The following is a 16,877-nucleotide window of genomic DNA, read 5'->3' as shown; positions in this document are numbered from 1 at the left end:
ATGCCAAGACTCTAATCCCCTCTTGAATGTGGCAGCTTCCAAGGAAAGGACAAGAGGCCTTAACTAGAAACAAAAATCCACTGTAATGAGGTGCCATGAGGACTGAACTTTTTAAAAGATTCACTCCTAACAAAGTGGTGAAGGGGAAAAACTTAATGGTTCTTCTGTGACTTCTAAGTCCCAGTCTGAAAAGGCGGGAGTTACGGGAGGAAAAAACACCCGAAATAATTTGACAATGAGAACCATTTGAGTACCAATAAGACTTTTTTATTCATTGTATTTTCCCAGGGAAAGGAGAAGGGAAGGAAAAGTCAGCACACGTGTTAAAAAATGATTAGAAAATAGGAAAGGAAGTGTACAGGGGTACAGCAAAATCAACCATCCAATAAGACAGCCCAGTGATGTGGTCACCAAAGCCCAAGGGGGCTTGGTCCTGGGCAGTTCAGGAATGATGTGAAGGGTTCAGGGAAAGAATAGACAGGTATATACTTTCCCACCCTCCCCCCTCCATCCCTTTCCATAAATTCAAGATTTCACACAAAGCTTTGGTTTCTAGCAGTAAACATGGAGTTACATTCGTCTGTCTCCTATTAAACAATCTTCAGGCCACTTTGACATAAGTTTCTTACACCTGCATAAAAGTTCCTGAGTGACTTGAATATACATTCATACTCCCTTTCCTGGTCTCCTGACCCCACTTGCTTTTCTCTAGGATTACAGATTGAGTAGGTTTGATCCACCCAAACTGCAGGTGTTTGGCATGAATTGCATCAATAACTGTCTTGACCCAGGAGGTGGAACAAGGAGTTGGGGATCCCTGCTCCTTAGGTTTTCTGCATTAAGTCAGTTAGGAGTTGCAGAGATACTTCAAGAATTAAATAGGTATGTGTGTGGGTGTGTAGGTTTTCTTTAGGGGGAGGAGAAGGCAGGAGTCAAGTTTTTAGGACAAATTTGGTCCCAAATAGGAAACAAGGGAAAGCGGACTGCAAAAGAAAAGATAGTTCAAGATCCCCACTTCAAAAAGAGCCTCCCCCAACTTATTTTTGAGATCCCTTTGCCTGGTGCAGAACCTTCTGTCAAAGATGCTTTGGCTATTTTTCTCTCAATACAAAAAGAATTTTGTAAACAATAAAACCCCAAAAGAACATGGAGAAAAGACCAACACATTATATTTACACAAACTAGGCCACCTAGCAATCACCAACTCAGAGACTCAGCAAGTCCTACAAAGCCCAGACAAATATAATAATTAGGAGGGGGGCAGCATTTGGGGGAGACGAAGAAATCAGGATCAGACACACACTACCCAATGCGTTCTATTGCATTTGTCCCGTCTCAACACAGTGAGGTAGGTTTGCAGTGATCTCACAGCATGTAAACGAAACTCCCCTTTTCTTTTTTAGCTATCAAGATACTATTTATCACGACTGCAGCAGGGCAGGACATTGGCTCCTGGCACCACTAAGAGGCCCTCTCTTATGGGTTTTCCTGGAAGCCAAGAATGTTGAATGGTTCCGAATTTTAGTCCTTGTTTCATACAACCATTCCTGCACAGCACAAATGGACACAAGGGTATAGGTCTGAAAACTCAGCCTTACCAACTCACTTTTTTTTTTCCTTATACAAACACACACACATACACCCTGTTGTGCATTGTCAAGCTAGGATTATCTAGAGAAGAATGTAAAGCAAGTCCCATGCCCCTAGAATTAGACAACCATCACATCACATAACCTTTGCTTCCTCTCTGGGCCTTTTACTTGGTCCAGCCTCTGCTAACTTCTCTGTACCACCTTTTCCTATGTAGACTAATTTCCAGACTTCCAGTAGAAGATCAAGTCATGGGGCTTTAAAACCTAGTCTCCTGTGAAACATTTTTAAGGTGGAGGGGGTTTCAAGAGGGTACTATGGCAGAAGACTCAACTCTAATTGGCAGAAATGAGGTAGTTCACTTTGATAGGCTGTGCACTCCAAATGTGATATAATAGTGATAAAAACAAAAAGTATTCCTGCTGTGCAGACCTGGAGCTGCTGCCGACTTATCCCTGAGATTGCTCATGTACCTGAGAACACAGTGCAGGAATGAGGGCCTTAGATTAAAATATACAAAAATACAAAGCCAGAATATTTATATTACGAAAAAAAAAAGTTAAAATGCACAAGATACGTCATTCGCACACAGTGCAATTGGCATCCTGGAGAAAGTGGGACCAAGGTGCAGTTATCTAAAGGAGCAAATAAATAAAATCACATTGGCCCAAAAAGGGGTGGGAGTGAGTTAGGAGCAGCAGGTCTGCAGCTGTTCCAACCACCCTCTTTGCCTGTCACATCACAACCCATTGCTTGGAACAGTTCCCAGCACCATATCCCAGACTGGGTTATGAGGGAAAGATACTTAAAAACCTGCCACATTGCTCCTGAGATTTCCTCCCACATAATGTAGTAGCTTGTGGATTAGGGGTCCATTAATCTGGTCTTATGCTTAATTGTTTCACCCTGGCAAGGGAAATATTATGCATCCTTCTTTAAAAGGAAAACAACTTCCCTAATTCTTTTTGGGATAAGGTCTCAGATAAAGCATGCAGGTTCTAGGGTGGTTCCCCCAGAGCCCTCACTTTTACCTGGCAGGAGCATGATTGGAGTTCCTTTGTCTCACCCCTTCCCCCCACTAAGGGAAAATGGGATGATGCTGGGAACCCCCACCTGAGATACATAGCAGTGTCAACTACGCCAACCCACCCTATCCCCACTTTCTCCACTCTGCCGATTGATGCCTGCTCCTTAAAATTTCCTGATAGCAAAGAATATATTCCCCCACCCACTGTGCTCAATTTTGGGCCTCTGGAAGCAGGGCAGGGTTGTTGATCTCTTCTTCTTCCTCTTGGAAGTAGGCTGGCTTTCCCTGGGAGCTGGGAGCCTGCTGGGCCTTCAGCGGACATGAGGCCACCATATGGTTAATGCTTTGGCAGAAGTGGCACTTCTTAGGCTGGGGTGGCAGCTTGCATTCCTTGGCATGATGGTCTAGACCACCACAGTTATAGCACCTGATACAAAGAAAAATATTAAAAGTGAGAAAAAAATACACAATCAAAAGCCTCACCTCTTTTCCCAGAGACCAGTTTTCCCACTTAAAATGTGAACTGATGATCTATAAATTCTTTCCAAATCTAAGTAGATGATCTCTTCATTTTCATGTCAACTTACAAATATCAAGATACCAAAGGAGTCACTGACCTGAACTATATAAACTACAACATAGGGAAAGTAAGAGTCTACCATAGCCTTAGTAAAAAGTAAAAATTTTGAAAGCAAAATTATGAATCCGCTCAGACCTTAGTAGAGGCTTTAAGTCCATTAGCAAAAGATTGCAGACATCAGCCCACTGAGACCTGGTATGGAAACAGCAGACACATGAGCCCTATCCTGTCCCGCCACACCTCTCCAGTCTCCTTTCTTCATCATGGGTGGTCAGTGTCATTCCCTTCCCTGAACAGCAATGACTACAACTTCACAAAGCAGAGTGAGTTGCATCTCAACCATGCAGGTGTTACCAAGGACCATAGGCTTCATCTTAAGTTTAGCCCAAGTACCAGATTAGGATATTTTTTCCCCATCAACACGTAGCCTTCGGAAGCTGTGGTCCAAGCCATACCTGTCTCCTTTGGATCTGCGCTTCTGCATGTTCTTCCCCTTGGGCCGCCTTTCACTCCCAATACAGAAGACCCCACCAGGACCAGTGACACGGATGGATTCCAGGCCCTTGGCAGACTTTTTAAAGGTGAACTCCACTGCCTCACCCTCCTTCAGGCTCCGGAAACCCTCCATATGCAGCTTACTCTGATGAAGGGAAATATGCTAGATGTTTCCATTTGTTCCCATCATGATACCCAAGAACAAAAATACACAAACGTATTCCTTCGAGGTACAAAAGCACAGGTGATTGTACTCCCACTTTATCAGCAAGGAAACTATGAATTCCAAGAATCATTAATTAACAAAAATCTATACAGTTAAAAAAAACCACATTAACAAAGTTTATGATAACATAAACAGAGGCCAGAACATTTTTTGTATTCAGATTTTAAATTATTGAGAAAGAACAGAAATTCCTACATGTATCTGTAAGAAATCAAATATAAAATTATAAAACCATATAGAGCTTTGTATATAGAATAAAAAGCTCTCACTGTGTTCACCTAATACCTCAGTTATTATATCCATTAAAGACGTATCTAGAATATAGAAAACAAAATTAAGCAGTATTCTTATATCAAAGTATTACTGGACACGTTAGTGAAAAGAAAAAGATGTGAACAATTTAAGAAGTAATCATACCGGCAGCCAAAACTTACTGCAAGTTGACAGTAGAGAAAACTTGACAGAGCACCCTAGCTGTATTCAAATGTAGCATTACCATATCTGTAAAGGGACACGCAGAAGTAGGAACACACATAGCTCCTGAGACAACTGATGTACTAAGGATATTCAACTTTAAAATGCACATCCTGAACCTAACCTTGAGGGATCATCAGACAAATCCAACCTGAAAGACATCTTATAAAACAGACATATATACCTCACAGAAGTCAAGATCATGAAAGACAAAACAGGAAAAATAAATGTGGTTAAATTCAACCCACGATACTTGGTTAGATCCTGGAACAGGAAAAAAAAAAAAAATAGGAAAATTGACAAAATTTGCTTGTGTGAACCAGGTGTGGGGGCACACACTTGTAACAATCCCAGCGCTTAGGAGGCTGAGGCAGTAGGATTACTGAAAGTTCCAAACCAGCCTGGCTACAAAAGTGAGTCAAGGCCAGCATGAACTGCATAGTGAAACCTTGTCTCTAATAAATAAATAAAAATGAATGAATGAATGGAGGCTGGGGATTTAGCTCAGTGGCATAAGCGCCTGCCTTGCAAGTGTGCAGTCATGAGTTCGATCCCTGGTACTGATAAAAATGAAAAAGACAAAAAATGAATGAATGAATGAATGGATGGATGGATGGATGGATGAATCGAGGTCCAGCTATCTGGAAACTTTTTGTGCTATTCTTGTACCTTTTCCTGTTTGAAATTATATCAAATAATATTATAGGAAGTTAAAGACATTATGATCTAAACCGATATAAATCAAGGATTAAAATGGAAAGTCACAGAAAAAAAATCACAAATATATCATTCTGCTGAGAAAATGATCCATTTGTAAATATACTCATGCAAAACACATTTCAAAAGAATGAGATACTAAATTCAAGGAAAAACTGTAAAAGGACATCAGCCTGGCAAATCTGCAGAAAACTACTATGTTAACTAAAAAGAACTACATGCATGGGTAATGAATTTATGCAATCAATATCTACTGTTGACATAATGAAAATAACATACTAACTTTAGTTGGGAAATAACAGTTAAGTTAAAATACAGTACATCAAAAAAATAAATAAATAAATGGGGGGCTGGGGATTTAGCTCAGTGGCATAAGCGCCTGCCTTGCAAGCAGGCAGTCGTGAGTTCGAGCCCCGGTACCGATAAAAGAGAAAAAGACAAAAAAAAAAAAAAACAAAACAGTACATCCCCAATAATAATAGCATACAAGCATTTGAAAATGTATCCTCTTGTTCAGTGCCATATTTGGTACCTCGAGTAATGCCTAGCACATTTTAGATTTTGAGATGGTGTCTGGCTGGGTTGGCTGAACTCATAGGCTCAAGTGATCCTTCTGCTTCAGCATACTGGGACTACATCTGTGGCCCACCATAGCTGGGTGATTTTCTGTTGTGTGTTGTATTGAGGTTGAACCAGGACCGCGTACATACTAGATAAGCACTCAGTCAGTCTCTGAGCTACATTCTCAGGACCAGAAGTAGATAATAGACTAAATGAAAAAACAAAAAACCACAAAATTTAGAATCATTTGTATGAAGAATTCCATTGCAATGCAAAAATTTCTACCAAAACTAGAAAGTTACCTGCCAAATGTGGTAGCCCTTCCCTACTTTTTTTTTTTTTTTTGTCTTTTTTGTTTTTATCGGTACCAGGGGTCGAACTCACGACTGCCTGCTTGCAAGGCAGGCGCTTATGCCGCTGAGCTAAATCCCCAGCCCCGCTTCCCCACTTTTTAAAAGAGGGAATTATTCATATAATTAGTTGAGAAGCAAAACCAGGATCAGAAGAACTCAGTTCTCTTTATGGAAAGCTGTTTCTACTGTCCCATTTACTCCATCAACAGCACATAAACAAAGGAATATCTTCATTACAGCTTCTATCAGAGTAGGGCATGCAAGATATACATCAGATTTGTCAACAAGGAATAGTCATCAAAGAAATTGGGTTCAGAGCAGTGATGACAATCCCTCTGTAACAACCTGGACCTGATTAGAGTAAACATGAATAGGTAACACTAGTATTTTATGAAGTAGTTTCTCTTTTTTTTTTTTTTTTTGGTCTTTTTCGTTTTTATCGGTACCGAGGATCGAGCTCATGACTGCCTGCTTGCAAGGCAGCTGCTTATGCCGCTGAGCTAAATCCCCAGCCCCATGAAGTAGTTTTCAAACTAGAACTTAGATGAAGCATGCTTATTATTAGCCAGATGAAATAAAAAAATTTTTCAATCTCTCTCCCTCCCTGTACTGGGGATGGAACCCAAGGCATTTGCACTGAACTAGAACATGTGCTTTTCATGCCATGTTCAGTCTGCCAGAGTGTGGGGTGGCAGGCATGTGTCAGTGTGCCTGGTTTCAATCATTTTAGTTTTTATTTTAAAATGTCAGTTCTCCATTTGACCTTTGTCAAGTTCACCTAAGCCTCAGACCCTTCACAGATAGTGCCCTTCAACTAAATAAGGTCTAATGAAGATTATATGGGTATAGAAATGCCAAGTATACAGTAAATATATTGTCCCATCATACTCTGAAGATATGAGATCTTCACTTGTGGAAGGGAGTTTTCTAAGGATTGAACCACAGCCTTACACAAGCTTACACATGTGCTGTATCCCTGAGCTACATCTCCAAAAAATACTCCTATTTTTTTTTTTTAATGCCCACAGACACATCCAGGGATGTGATGATTCCATCTCCAACCTGCCCCAACTTAATGTGGCAAAGGGGCGGAGCATTAAAACAGGAAATGAACTGTAGGGCATGGTGGCATGTAGATGTAGAACCAGCATTCTGGTGCCGAAGCAGGAAGATGCAAGAGTTGAAGGGCAGCCTGGGATAACGAGTGAGACCGAGGCCAGCCTGAACGATGTACATAGTGAGACCCTATCTCAAAAAAAAAGGAAATAAAAACCCTGCCATGGTGAAAGCAGCTTCCCGCTTCCTATTGCACAGTAATCATTCTGCATTTAAAGTTAGATAAGATTTGTCTCTTGCTGCATTGGGAAATGGATGAGGGAATTCAGTGAATGGGGAGGAAATAGAGGAGCAAGACCAGGGAGTCTTCTCACCAGGCAATTAGGGGTGTCTAGCCTGGGACACCCTCAACTCCAACTGTGATTCAGCAGATAAGGGAGAAGAACAAGGGTTGGGTGCCAAGACCTGTTCCCTCATTTATAAAATGGAGCGTATACTAACTTTATTATAGTGGTGCTATGAGGTTTTATGCATGAAAAGTCACTAACACCTCACCTGCCACACATACATCCTCTTCTTCAGGCTTGATGGGAACAAGCTAACAGAAGCAAGTATCAAGAGACTCAAACTTCAGCTTTATCACTAACCAGCTGTAGAAACTCTGCAAGATACCCCTCTCCACTGGGAGCTCCAGTTCACTAATGTAACACCCTCCCCTCCACTGACAGCGTATAGGCTTGTGAGAACAAGCAGTAATGTAAACAGGGACATGCAATGTGAAACTGACCAGTCCTTTATCATCAGAGGACTTGAGTTGTTTAAGACCTTTAAAGAGTATTTTAAAAAACCCCTTCAGGCACCTCCATATATAACTGGCCGGCTAAGATTTAAACTGGTCATCTCTTAGGGTGGCTCCCTGCCCCCTATCCCTGCTCCTAAGACACATAGTTTGAATTCCTCCCTTATCAGATAGGTAATCAGTGTGCAGCCCCACAGCCAGCCTCTCTGGGCCTGCAACTGAAAGAAGCCTGAAATTCTTGTACCACCCCCACTCTATCCTCAACCACACACAAAGCAGGCCCTGGCCCCCTCCAGATCCCCTCCAAAAAGAAAAGGGTTGGGGGGGAGGGGCCTGCCTGAGCTCCCCCAATAGAGCCCAGCCCCAGGGAACAAAGAGTTGACACTGGTTAGTTCTGGTGGTCAGATTCCTGGAGTTCCAAGGCACAGATCCCCCTTGCATGGCTCACCCTCCCCCACGTTCAACAGGATCAGTTCCTTCCTTCCTCTGCAACTTGGGGTTATGGTCATGGAGGGAGAAATGGATACAGAAATGCTTCTCTTGGGCAGTCAGGCTTGCTGAGTTTGCCAAAGTCACCTTCAGCAGCCATCTCCCCTTCTCTGTGGCCTGCCCATCCTGCACCTCCTGGGGGTCCTGTACCTCCTGGGTGTAACTAAAGAGGTCCCCCTCCCCTAGAGTGACTTCCATCAAGTCCCACACACAAGAGTCTTATTCAGATAAATGGTTTTAAAGGGGTAGGAGAGAAGAGGCAGGAATTTCATTTTCCTTTCCTACTTGGTTCAAGTTAGGAAGGTGGGCAGCCTGCCTGCTTCCAGGAAAACAGCACTTAGGAAACAGTTGTAGTATTTCTTTTACTCGTGTTACTACATATTACTCTGCAATATGTAGGCCTTCTGTTGCTACCTGACTTCCTTCTCCCCATGACCCAAAGTCCCTTTTCCCCACATTTGCTTCTACCTAAATTTAGAGGGACTTAGGAAAAGTAAAGATTCTACATACACAGGGTCATCCTCAGTAACAATCAAGTCTCTTTCTACCCATTTTAGTCACACTGTTCCTTTCCATCTAAGTGGCAAAAGTCAGTATTTCGTAATACTTGATCTACCTCATGAGACCAAAACTAGAGTTTTTAGCTCTTAGGCAACACACAGAATATTTCAATTCCAAATTATCCAGTGCATGTCTCTGCCCAGATTCTAAATTCCTAGCAGCATACAAATATCTGCTGACTAAGTTCTTTACCACCTGCAATAACTTATTGGTGCTTACTATAGGCTAAGTGGTGTTCTACACATTCTGTATGGTGTAACTCACTTATTTTCCTATCAAATCTGGGGGGCGGGGTAGGTATTACTATGATTCTATGTTCAGCTTGTCAAGGAAGCACAGGCCATGCACCTTGACCAGCACTGGTGACAGGAGAAGTGTTGGGCTGATAGCAGTTGACCTGATTCAATTAGCACCTCACATCATGTAAGTCACATACAATTTAAAACTGTAGAAGTAAAAAGTACATGAAAGTTATTTTAACAACTCAACCGGGGCTGGGGATTTAGCTCAGCGGCATAAGCGCCTGCCTTGCAAGCAGGCAGTCGTGAGTTCGATCCCTGGTACCAATAAAAATGAAAAAGACAAAAAAAAAAAACAAAAAAAAAAAAAAAAAAAAACAACTCAACCCTGTGATGTCAGGGCCCTATCTGAACTTCATTCCTGGAGGTAGAGTTTTGTAGGGGCTAGAAAACCAGTTCATCTAGAAACAATTTACTTGATGGTGTGTGTGCCAAGAAAGCCAGCCTGGATCCGCTCTCAATAGCAGCGTTGGTGCCAACATGCAGTTCTCCAGCAGATGGTGCTGTGCATCTGCCTGAGTGCATGACAAACCAGAGGGAGCTAGACCAGGCAGGACTGAAGTTCTGAACTGTGAACACACTTAAGAGCCTTATCTCCACAGCTCCTTGGAAGGGTCATTTTGTCCTTTACCCTCGGGGGAGAGGGGGATAGGCTGTTCACTTCCTGCCCCTTGCATAAACACCTCCACACTAAAGGGGCTCAAGGTAGGAATGGAAAAATTCCTTGAGTTTTATGCCAGAAACCCAGTAAGTACTCTGCTCTCTAAACCCTTGGACTTTGGTTTTCTGTCTAAATCAAGTAACTCCAACCTGAGTGTGCTAAAAATTATGTACTACTTTGAATATCTCCTTCTCCCTCAACTCCATCGACCTCTCATACTGGGACTACTCAAAATTGTTTTTCATGCCTGCAGGAAGAAACTAAGTTATAGGCTTTATATATAAACTAAGTTATAGGCTTCAAAAATCATGGAATTCCAGTAGGGTGGGGCATTGACTGTTTAGAAATATTTGAATTGCCTTGATAAAACTCACATAATTTCTCATAGTACAGCCAGCAGTGTCACTAACCACATGGGGGAAGCTTCCTGAATTTGAAGCTTTGCTTAGGATGAAAACATAAACTTTGTTATCCTTTGAAAGAAAACTCCAGAAGATTCCATGGTGCCAGAATTTACAGACTCCTTTGCTAACTTTAATAGAAATCATGATTTACTTTTAGCGTGACTTTTCCTGTTACCATGGGAATGAAGGGTCAGGGCAGGGTATAGCTCCATGGTAGAATGCTTACTTAGTCTTGGGTTCCGCAGTGTCCCCCCTCCAAAAAAAAAAGAAAAAAAAATCCCTTTATTTTTTCATTTTATTTTATTTTATTTATTTATTTTTTGTCTTTTTCCTTTTTATCGGTACCGAGGATCTAACTCACAACTGCCTGCTTGCAAGGCAGGCGCTTATGCCACTGAGCTAAATCCCCAGCCCCTATTTTTTCATTTTAGCACAGGGGTACACTAGAAAATTAACAAAAGCTAAGTTCTCCTCTCCAAAGAGTTTACATATTGCTAGAAGAGTGTAAGACAAGCAGTAATTGGACATGAAGAGGATAATCAGAGATGCAGTGTTGTAAGCCAGGTTGGAAAGATCCTATATGTCATGCCCCCACTCCATTCGCAGCCCTAACCTAGGCCTCAGGTGGGTCCTCTTGCTGTCCCTGGCTCACCTCTTTCAGAAAAAAGCAGAGGCCACAGGGCTTCAGAGCAATTTCAGCTTCATTGTCTCAATACTGAAAACATTTTTCCTAACCCTAACTTGGTTCCTCAGGCAGCAAGGGCTTTTCTTTTTATTTTCAAGGCTTCTAAAAGAGCATTTTATAGCCAGAAAACAATTTAACTTATCTGGGTTCTGAGGAGCTATGATGGAAAAACTGAAAATTTTAACTTCTGAATTTCTACAAATCTTAGCAGTTTGGGTTTTGAACTACACTAAACAGAATGAAGCCAAAACTATTAAAACGACCACAGAGATTTCAGCATTCAAGGTGAAATTACAAAAACATAACAATTTTAATTCTTTCCAGTTCCAGCTTTTTCTGTGTGACAGTTTCTCTACGGGGATGATTCTGCCTCCCAGGGGACATTTGGCAATTATCTGGAGACATTTGGTTGTCAATTGAAGGACTGGCTTCTTCTATGGGGTAGAAGCCAGAAATGCTGCTGTACCTTCTGTAACCCCCAGAACAAGAAATTAACCTGCTCAGAATATGTCAGTAGTGCCAAGGTGTAGATACCTGATTTAGGGGCTGGCAATGTCATTACTGTTAATTTTAAATTTCCCCTAACTCTAGAGCCAGAGATTTGTACATCTAAAGACCTATCACTGAATAAAAGGAGTGTTATAGAAATCATTTTGCTTTATGGGCATTTTCTTTGGGGTGGGGTGTGCTTTTTCTCACACTATCTACTCTTGGGAGGAATGTAATCAGATTGGAAAACAGCACTGGGAACCTTATAAGCTCAACTTCAGAAAAGAAAAGCAGATATTTTACAGTTGTGTTTTCCTTCATCTTTGCTTGGAAAGGGGCTCCCTCATGTTCTCTCCTTGGAAAATGTTCTATTAGAATAGTTACCCTTCTTACTTACCACCCCATTCCCCACCTCTAGGGTAACCACCAGTGGTGACTAAAGAATGAGACATTTTGTTCAAGATTTCTTACCACCTCTACTTCAGGAACACTTTTCTTGCCCAGTAAACAATTCTTAGGTATTATCCTGCACTTACAAAATTCCTCTTCCATTAGATTTCCAGAGAGATTTTAAATCACTAATCTAACTTGCTATTAAGGTAGGGTATGATCCAACCCCAGCTCCAGCCCCATAGTACCATACAGATCAATTATGGTCCTCCAGTCAGAGCTGGAAAGTAAGGATTAAGAAGGCAAGTTCTTGATTCTGTATTGCAGGTGAGCTCCTTCCTGATAAATTACTCAGTTGTGGGTCTCTGGAAATCCCAAAACCAGCTAGCCCAGAATGTCTCCAGTTGGTCTATCCTAAAAGTCTCTGGCCTCCTGCATGCCATCCGGTAGCTTTCCAGTTGCTCTGAAACCTAAGAATAAATTGGCTAAGGCAAGGATCACTTGCTAAAAAAATCTTCCTTGGGATTTATCTCCAAGGAAGCCCAGAAGATCAGGAGACACATTTCCCTCAGCCCTTTCTATTTAGCTAGCTTTGGAGGGGAGGCAAATGTGGAATCTGACTTTTATTCCAGCTTTCCAAAATTGGGGTAGCTGTCCGGTTGTCTCCAGACCAGGAAAGATTTTAATCTCTTTGTGATCAGATAAATGGGAGAGTGAGGGAGACTTGCCACCCTGCTGAGGGCAGCCATTCAAAGCTGGTTCCTGTAATAAAGTGATTTAATAGATCTAAAGAGGCCAATTCCCTTCTTTCTCCCACAATTACTTCCTGTGGGTTATCATTCACATATGTAAATGAGACAGGGAGGAGGGGGCAAAACCAAAAGCCTTAAACTAGCTGGGGTGGGGAGCAACATGAGGACTGCATGAGGGTAGTTAATCAACGCCCTTCTGGCAGATGTTCTAGCACCTCAGTGACTCTATGGCAGTAACAGTGCGGCCAGGTCCCTACCTCCCCGCCATCCTCTATCACCTTAGTTTCTCCTCCTGAATCCCCTCCCTGAGAGTTGTGCTCGGACTTCCTTGCGGCCTCCAACCAGTCGACCCAGAATCTCCCTTCCCCACCCCTCCCCCTCCAGAATGCCATCCCTCAGGCTCCAACCCTTAATCCCCACATCCTCCCTTCCCCTCCCCCATGGCTCCTAAAGCCAACCTCCCAGAAGTAACCCCTCCCTGCCCGGCCAGGGTGTCAACCTACAGAGCCCAGGATTACAGATTTCTTCTTTCCAGGTCCAGCCCCAAACCACCAAAAGTAGAAGGGACACACAGGGCAACTTCCTTTATGTGATAGGTGGTTATTCAGGGCCACTGAGGATGGCTTTGGGAAGGAGAAGCCTGGGAGGAGAAAGCTCCTAAGTCTCTGGTTCCTTGGTAGAGACTAGGAATGTTAGGACAGCAATCAATGGCTGTCTGGGGCCATAAATGCCAAGCTGAGAATAGGTCCAGAGACCAGCTGCCCTCCACCCCCTGCCCTTGGACACTGAATTTCACCCCCTATTGTGCTGCCCTGCTGTAACTGAGAACTTGGGGTTGCACTGACCCAACATCCTTAGCCTGGCCCAGGAATGTTGAGGCCACTTCAAAGGTTTTCCTTCCTGGCCGCAGTTGGACAGCAAAGGCCCCAGTCCTGAACTGTAAGCAATGCTCTGGTGAAGCTTTCAAAACACCACTAGATCTTTAGGGGATCTGCCAAACAAACTCAGCCCCCACACACTGAGTTTTGAGTGACCACCTGGTGAGATCTACATTAAACTAGGAACGTGGCTGACTCCTCGGTTTGATGTCCTTGGCTCCGGTAGCCACTTCCCTGCTTACACTCCAGCCCACTTTAGTTCATTCAGACGTCTAAAGGAGCTGGGCACTCTGCGTCTTGCTCAGGCCCGGCATGTGCTTCCCTGGCCGGCCTGCTCGCCCTCCCCCCACCCGCAAGCACAATACAACCTTAGTTTCTGCCACACGGGGTCACCTCCCTGCCCCCTGCCCTCTTCCCAGGGGAAAGAGGTAATAGACACGTGGTAAGCCGGAGGGGTTCCCGGAAGGGGGAGGGGGTGCTGATAATCAGTGCTGCCTCCCTCTAGTCCCGTAGTAAACAGGGGCTCACAACTAGGGTGCCTCTGCAAAAATGGGGACGCCCTGATCACCAATCCAACAGCCGAACCCGTCCATCCACCTATGCATATGTGCTCCTAGTACCTCTCTCCGCCAACTAAGTTACCAGAATCAGTCTCACCTGGTGCACAAAGACGTCCACCGGGGGGTCGAGCGCGACCCCGGCGCGGGCGGTCATGGACAGGAAGCCGAACCCCATGCGCACGTTGAACCACTTACAGATGCCGGCACCGTGCAGCAGCTGCGGCTCATCCGCCGCCCGAGCTGCATCCGCCGGCGCCTCCTCGGGCGCCTTCTCCGCCGCCTTGGCGCAGCCACCTGGAGATTGAGAGGGCCTGGCGCTCAGATGGGGGGCCACGGACTAGGAGGGCCCCCTCAGCGACTGGCCCGGGAGACCCGTGTGTCCTGCCCATGGATGCACACCCAGGAGGGGGCAGCAACCCAGCAGCTGGCGAGAAGAGACCTGTCCCGGCCGCCTCCCGCGCGCGCTCCCCAAGCTTACATCGAGGCCAGTGGTGCCCCGAAAGTTTTGCTCCTCTTCCCACAACACGTTGCTGGGGGACAGACGGCCGGACAGGCCCCTCCTCTTCTCTCCCTCCGCCCCCGAAGGCTCGCAGCGCACGCCACTGGGACACCTGGGTTCGGTGGTCCAGACATAACCCCAGTAAGAAGGCCGCACCGACTTGGGGTCCTGCGAGCAGCCCGGGGGACACTTCCCTACCGCCCTTCTATGTGGTTCCTGGGCGCCCTGCACTTTAAGGTGCCCCTGCTGAATCCCTTGCTCGAACCTGTAAACTGTTGGTTGGACACCGAGCCCATGGTTGTCGGCTGAGCCCGTGGCCCCGGACCCTGGTCGGGCGGCTGCTGGCCCCAGTGAAGTCCGGAGGCAAAGGGGTGGTTCGGAGAAGAGGCTGCTACATCTTCCTCCGCACAATAGCGGTGGGAGGGCCTACGGCTTTTCAAAGGCTCCCAAATTCTAAAAGACAATGACCCAACCCCCCGCGGGCAGCCCCCTCCCCTCCCCTCCCTCTCCTTTCCCCTCCCTCTCCCTCCCGCTCAGGCCCTCCCCCACCGCTCTGGTCTCTGACACCTCTGGGGTGTCCCTTCTCAGGACCTTGAGGTTTGACACCCCCTCCACATACACACATCTGGAGATGGGAGTTGCCTGCCCTAGAAGTCTTGGGTACCCCAGAATTTGGGATCATCTACTTTAAGGACCCAGTAGGGATCCCCAAAGCTGATACAGGTGGGGAACATGGGGGGGGGGTAGTTTTAAAACCACGTGACTGCACACACACACACACATACACACACACACACACACACACACACACACACACACACAACCCCCACCCCCCGTGCAGATAATTATACATTCCAGAGAGTTGGGGGAGGGAGGTGTGAGCATGGTGGCGCTGGCCAATCAGAGACACAAACCACCTGTCAAGGGAGAAATGGATGAGCCCTCCCCCTCCCCCAGCCCTTCAGCGCCCCTCCCCCTCCCCCTCAGGCCTCTGATCTGACCCGGCTGCTTGGCGCTGACCCGCTCTCACCTCCTACCCTTGTGTGCTTAGATAGACCTGGAGTTCTGGACACCAGGAAGCCGGGGATGGGGGGAGCTAGAGGCTAGAGACCCGGCCAGGCTGATCTGTCCTGACCAAGGCACTGCCTCTGAAGTCTGTCTGCCTCTGATTACAACTGAAGTCGCTGACTCCCAGAGTTTCTGAGTTTTTCTGGGTCTCCCCCATCAGAATGGAGAAAATGCTCCTACTTATCTGTATAAAGCGCGCTTACTTCTTTCTAAATGTGTGTCTAAAGTTGAGGCCAGGTAGAGCCGCCTGGAGGGCAGGAGAAACCCAAATACGCTGCAAGTGTGTCCCCTCTTGCCAGCTGCCCTCTTATCCTGCCCCTACCCCTACTTTGTCCCATCCAGTGCAGGAAGACCCGGTAGTTGGTGGGTGAAGACACTTCCTCCTGGACTCCCAACACTTGATTCCCAGACCCTCCTTGTCTCAGAGTCACCCTCCTAAAGAGCTGTACCCTCCACATAGAGGGGCTGGAGGAGGAACTGGACTAGGGGTCTCCTTATTTGAAGAGGTAGCCTCCTTTCCAGGAGATAATGAGGGTGGGGTGGGGGTGGCTACTGCCCTGGTCAGAGATGGACAATGGCCCGGGGCTCAGTGCATGGCCCTAGCCCTGCCCCTTCACTTCCGGTGCTCAGTTCAAACTGGACAATGCCAGCTCCGGCCAATTCCCCTCCCCCACTGCTACAACCCATTTAAAGGGACAGAGCCTGCTTTCGGGGCATTCGTTTGCTCTGAATTCAACCTTCGCCATAGTGTGCAGGACGCTTCGTGGTTCTTACACTGCAGACGTGTGTGTTTGTATGCACGCGTGGGCATGTGTGTACTAGGGAAAGAGGGAAAAAGAATGAGTGGAGGTAGGAAAAGGAAAGATGGAGAAGAAAGTCAGAGACTGTGGAGAGATTATTTCCCTCTTATGGAGTGTTGGTTCATGAGACTAAAACTTGAGAGTTTGCAAGGAGATAGAACCTTAAAGAATAAAAAGGACAACAGTGGCCCTATGCTACTCAGTCTAAAAAATACATATTAACAAATACCATTAGCAGTGCCCCACAGGCAACTGAGGACTACAATTTAGACCTTTTAAGAGTTTTCCGAGTACATCATCCACTTATTTCATCTGTTAGTATCTCCCTTAGAACATATTTGTCTCCTATGTCTGTGTCCCAGAGATTGGGGGGCAGGTGACTGAGGAGGTGAGGGCTTTGGCTTCTCTTGGTTTGTGATCCAGAGCGGCTAGCGTCCTGAGGTAAGCGTGACGGTGTTCGCTGT

General features: G+C 45.5%; 1 protein-coding gene across 1 annotated transcript; it reads right to left on the bottom strand.

Moving 5' to 3' along the window:
• Window positions 1-245: 245 nt before the first annotated feature.
• Window positions 246-14,999, bottom strand: Lin28a (lin-28 homolog A). Its single transcript, XM_063235818.1, has 4 exons — window positions 14,811-14,999; window positions 14,144-14,340; window positions 3,653-3,837; window positions 246-3,044 (listed from the first exon to the last, which is right to left on the bottom strand). The coding sequence occupies exons 1-4, from the start codon at window positions 14,839-14,841 to the stop codon at window positions 2,828-2,830; spliced, it is 630 nt and encodes a 209-aa protein (XP_063091888.1). The 5' UTR covers window positions 14,842-14,999; the 3' UTR covers window positions 246-2,827.
• Window positions 15,000-16,877: the final 1,878 nt, after the last annotated feature.

This window comes from Cavia porcellus, unplaced genomic scaffold (assembly GCF_034190915.1).
Source record: "Cavia porcellus strain 051 isolate PalLab524CR breed Dunkin Hartley unplaced genomic scaffold, mCavPor4.1 scaffold_25, whole genome shotgun sequence".
Taxonomy (NCBI): Eukaryota; Metazoa; Chordata; class Mammalia; order Rodentia; family Caviidae; genus Cavia; species Cavia porcellus.
This window is presented reverse-complemented; position numbering and strand designations above follow the sequence as displayed.

Coding starts and splice junctions, on each gene's coding strand:
- Lin28a (XM_063235818.1), bottom strand. CDS start 14,841: ATGGGCTCGGTGTCCAACCAACAGTTTACAG. Junction 14,341..14,810: donor GTCCAACCAACAGTTTACAG/GTTCGAGCAAGG, acceptor CTCAATCTCCAG/GTGGCTGCGCCAAGGCGGCG. Junction 3,045..3,652: donor CGCAGATCCAAAGGAGACAG/GTATGGCTTGGA, acceptor TCTTTGTATCAG/GTGCTATAACTGTGGTGGTC.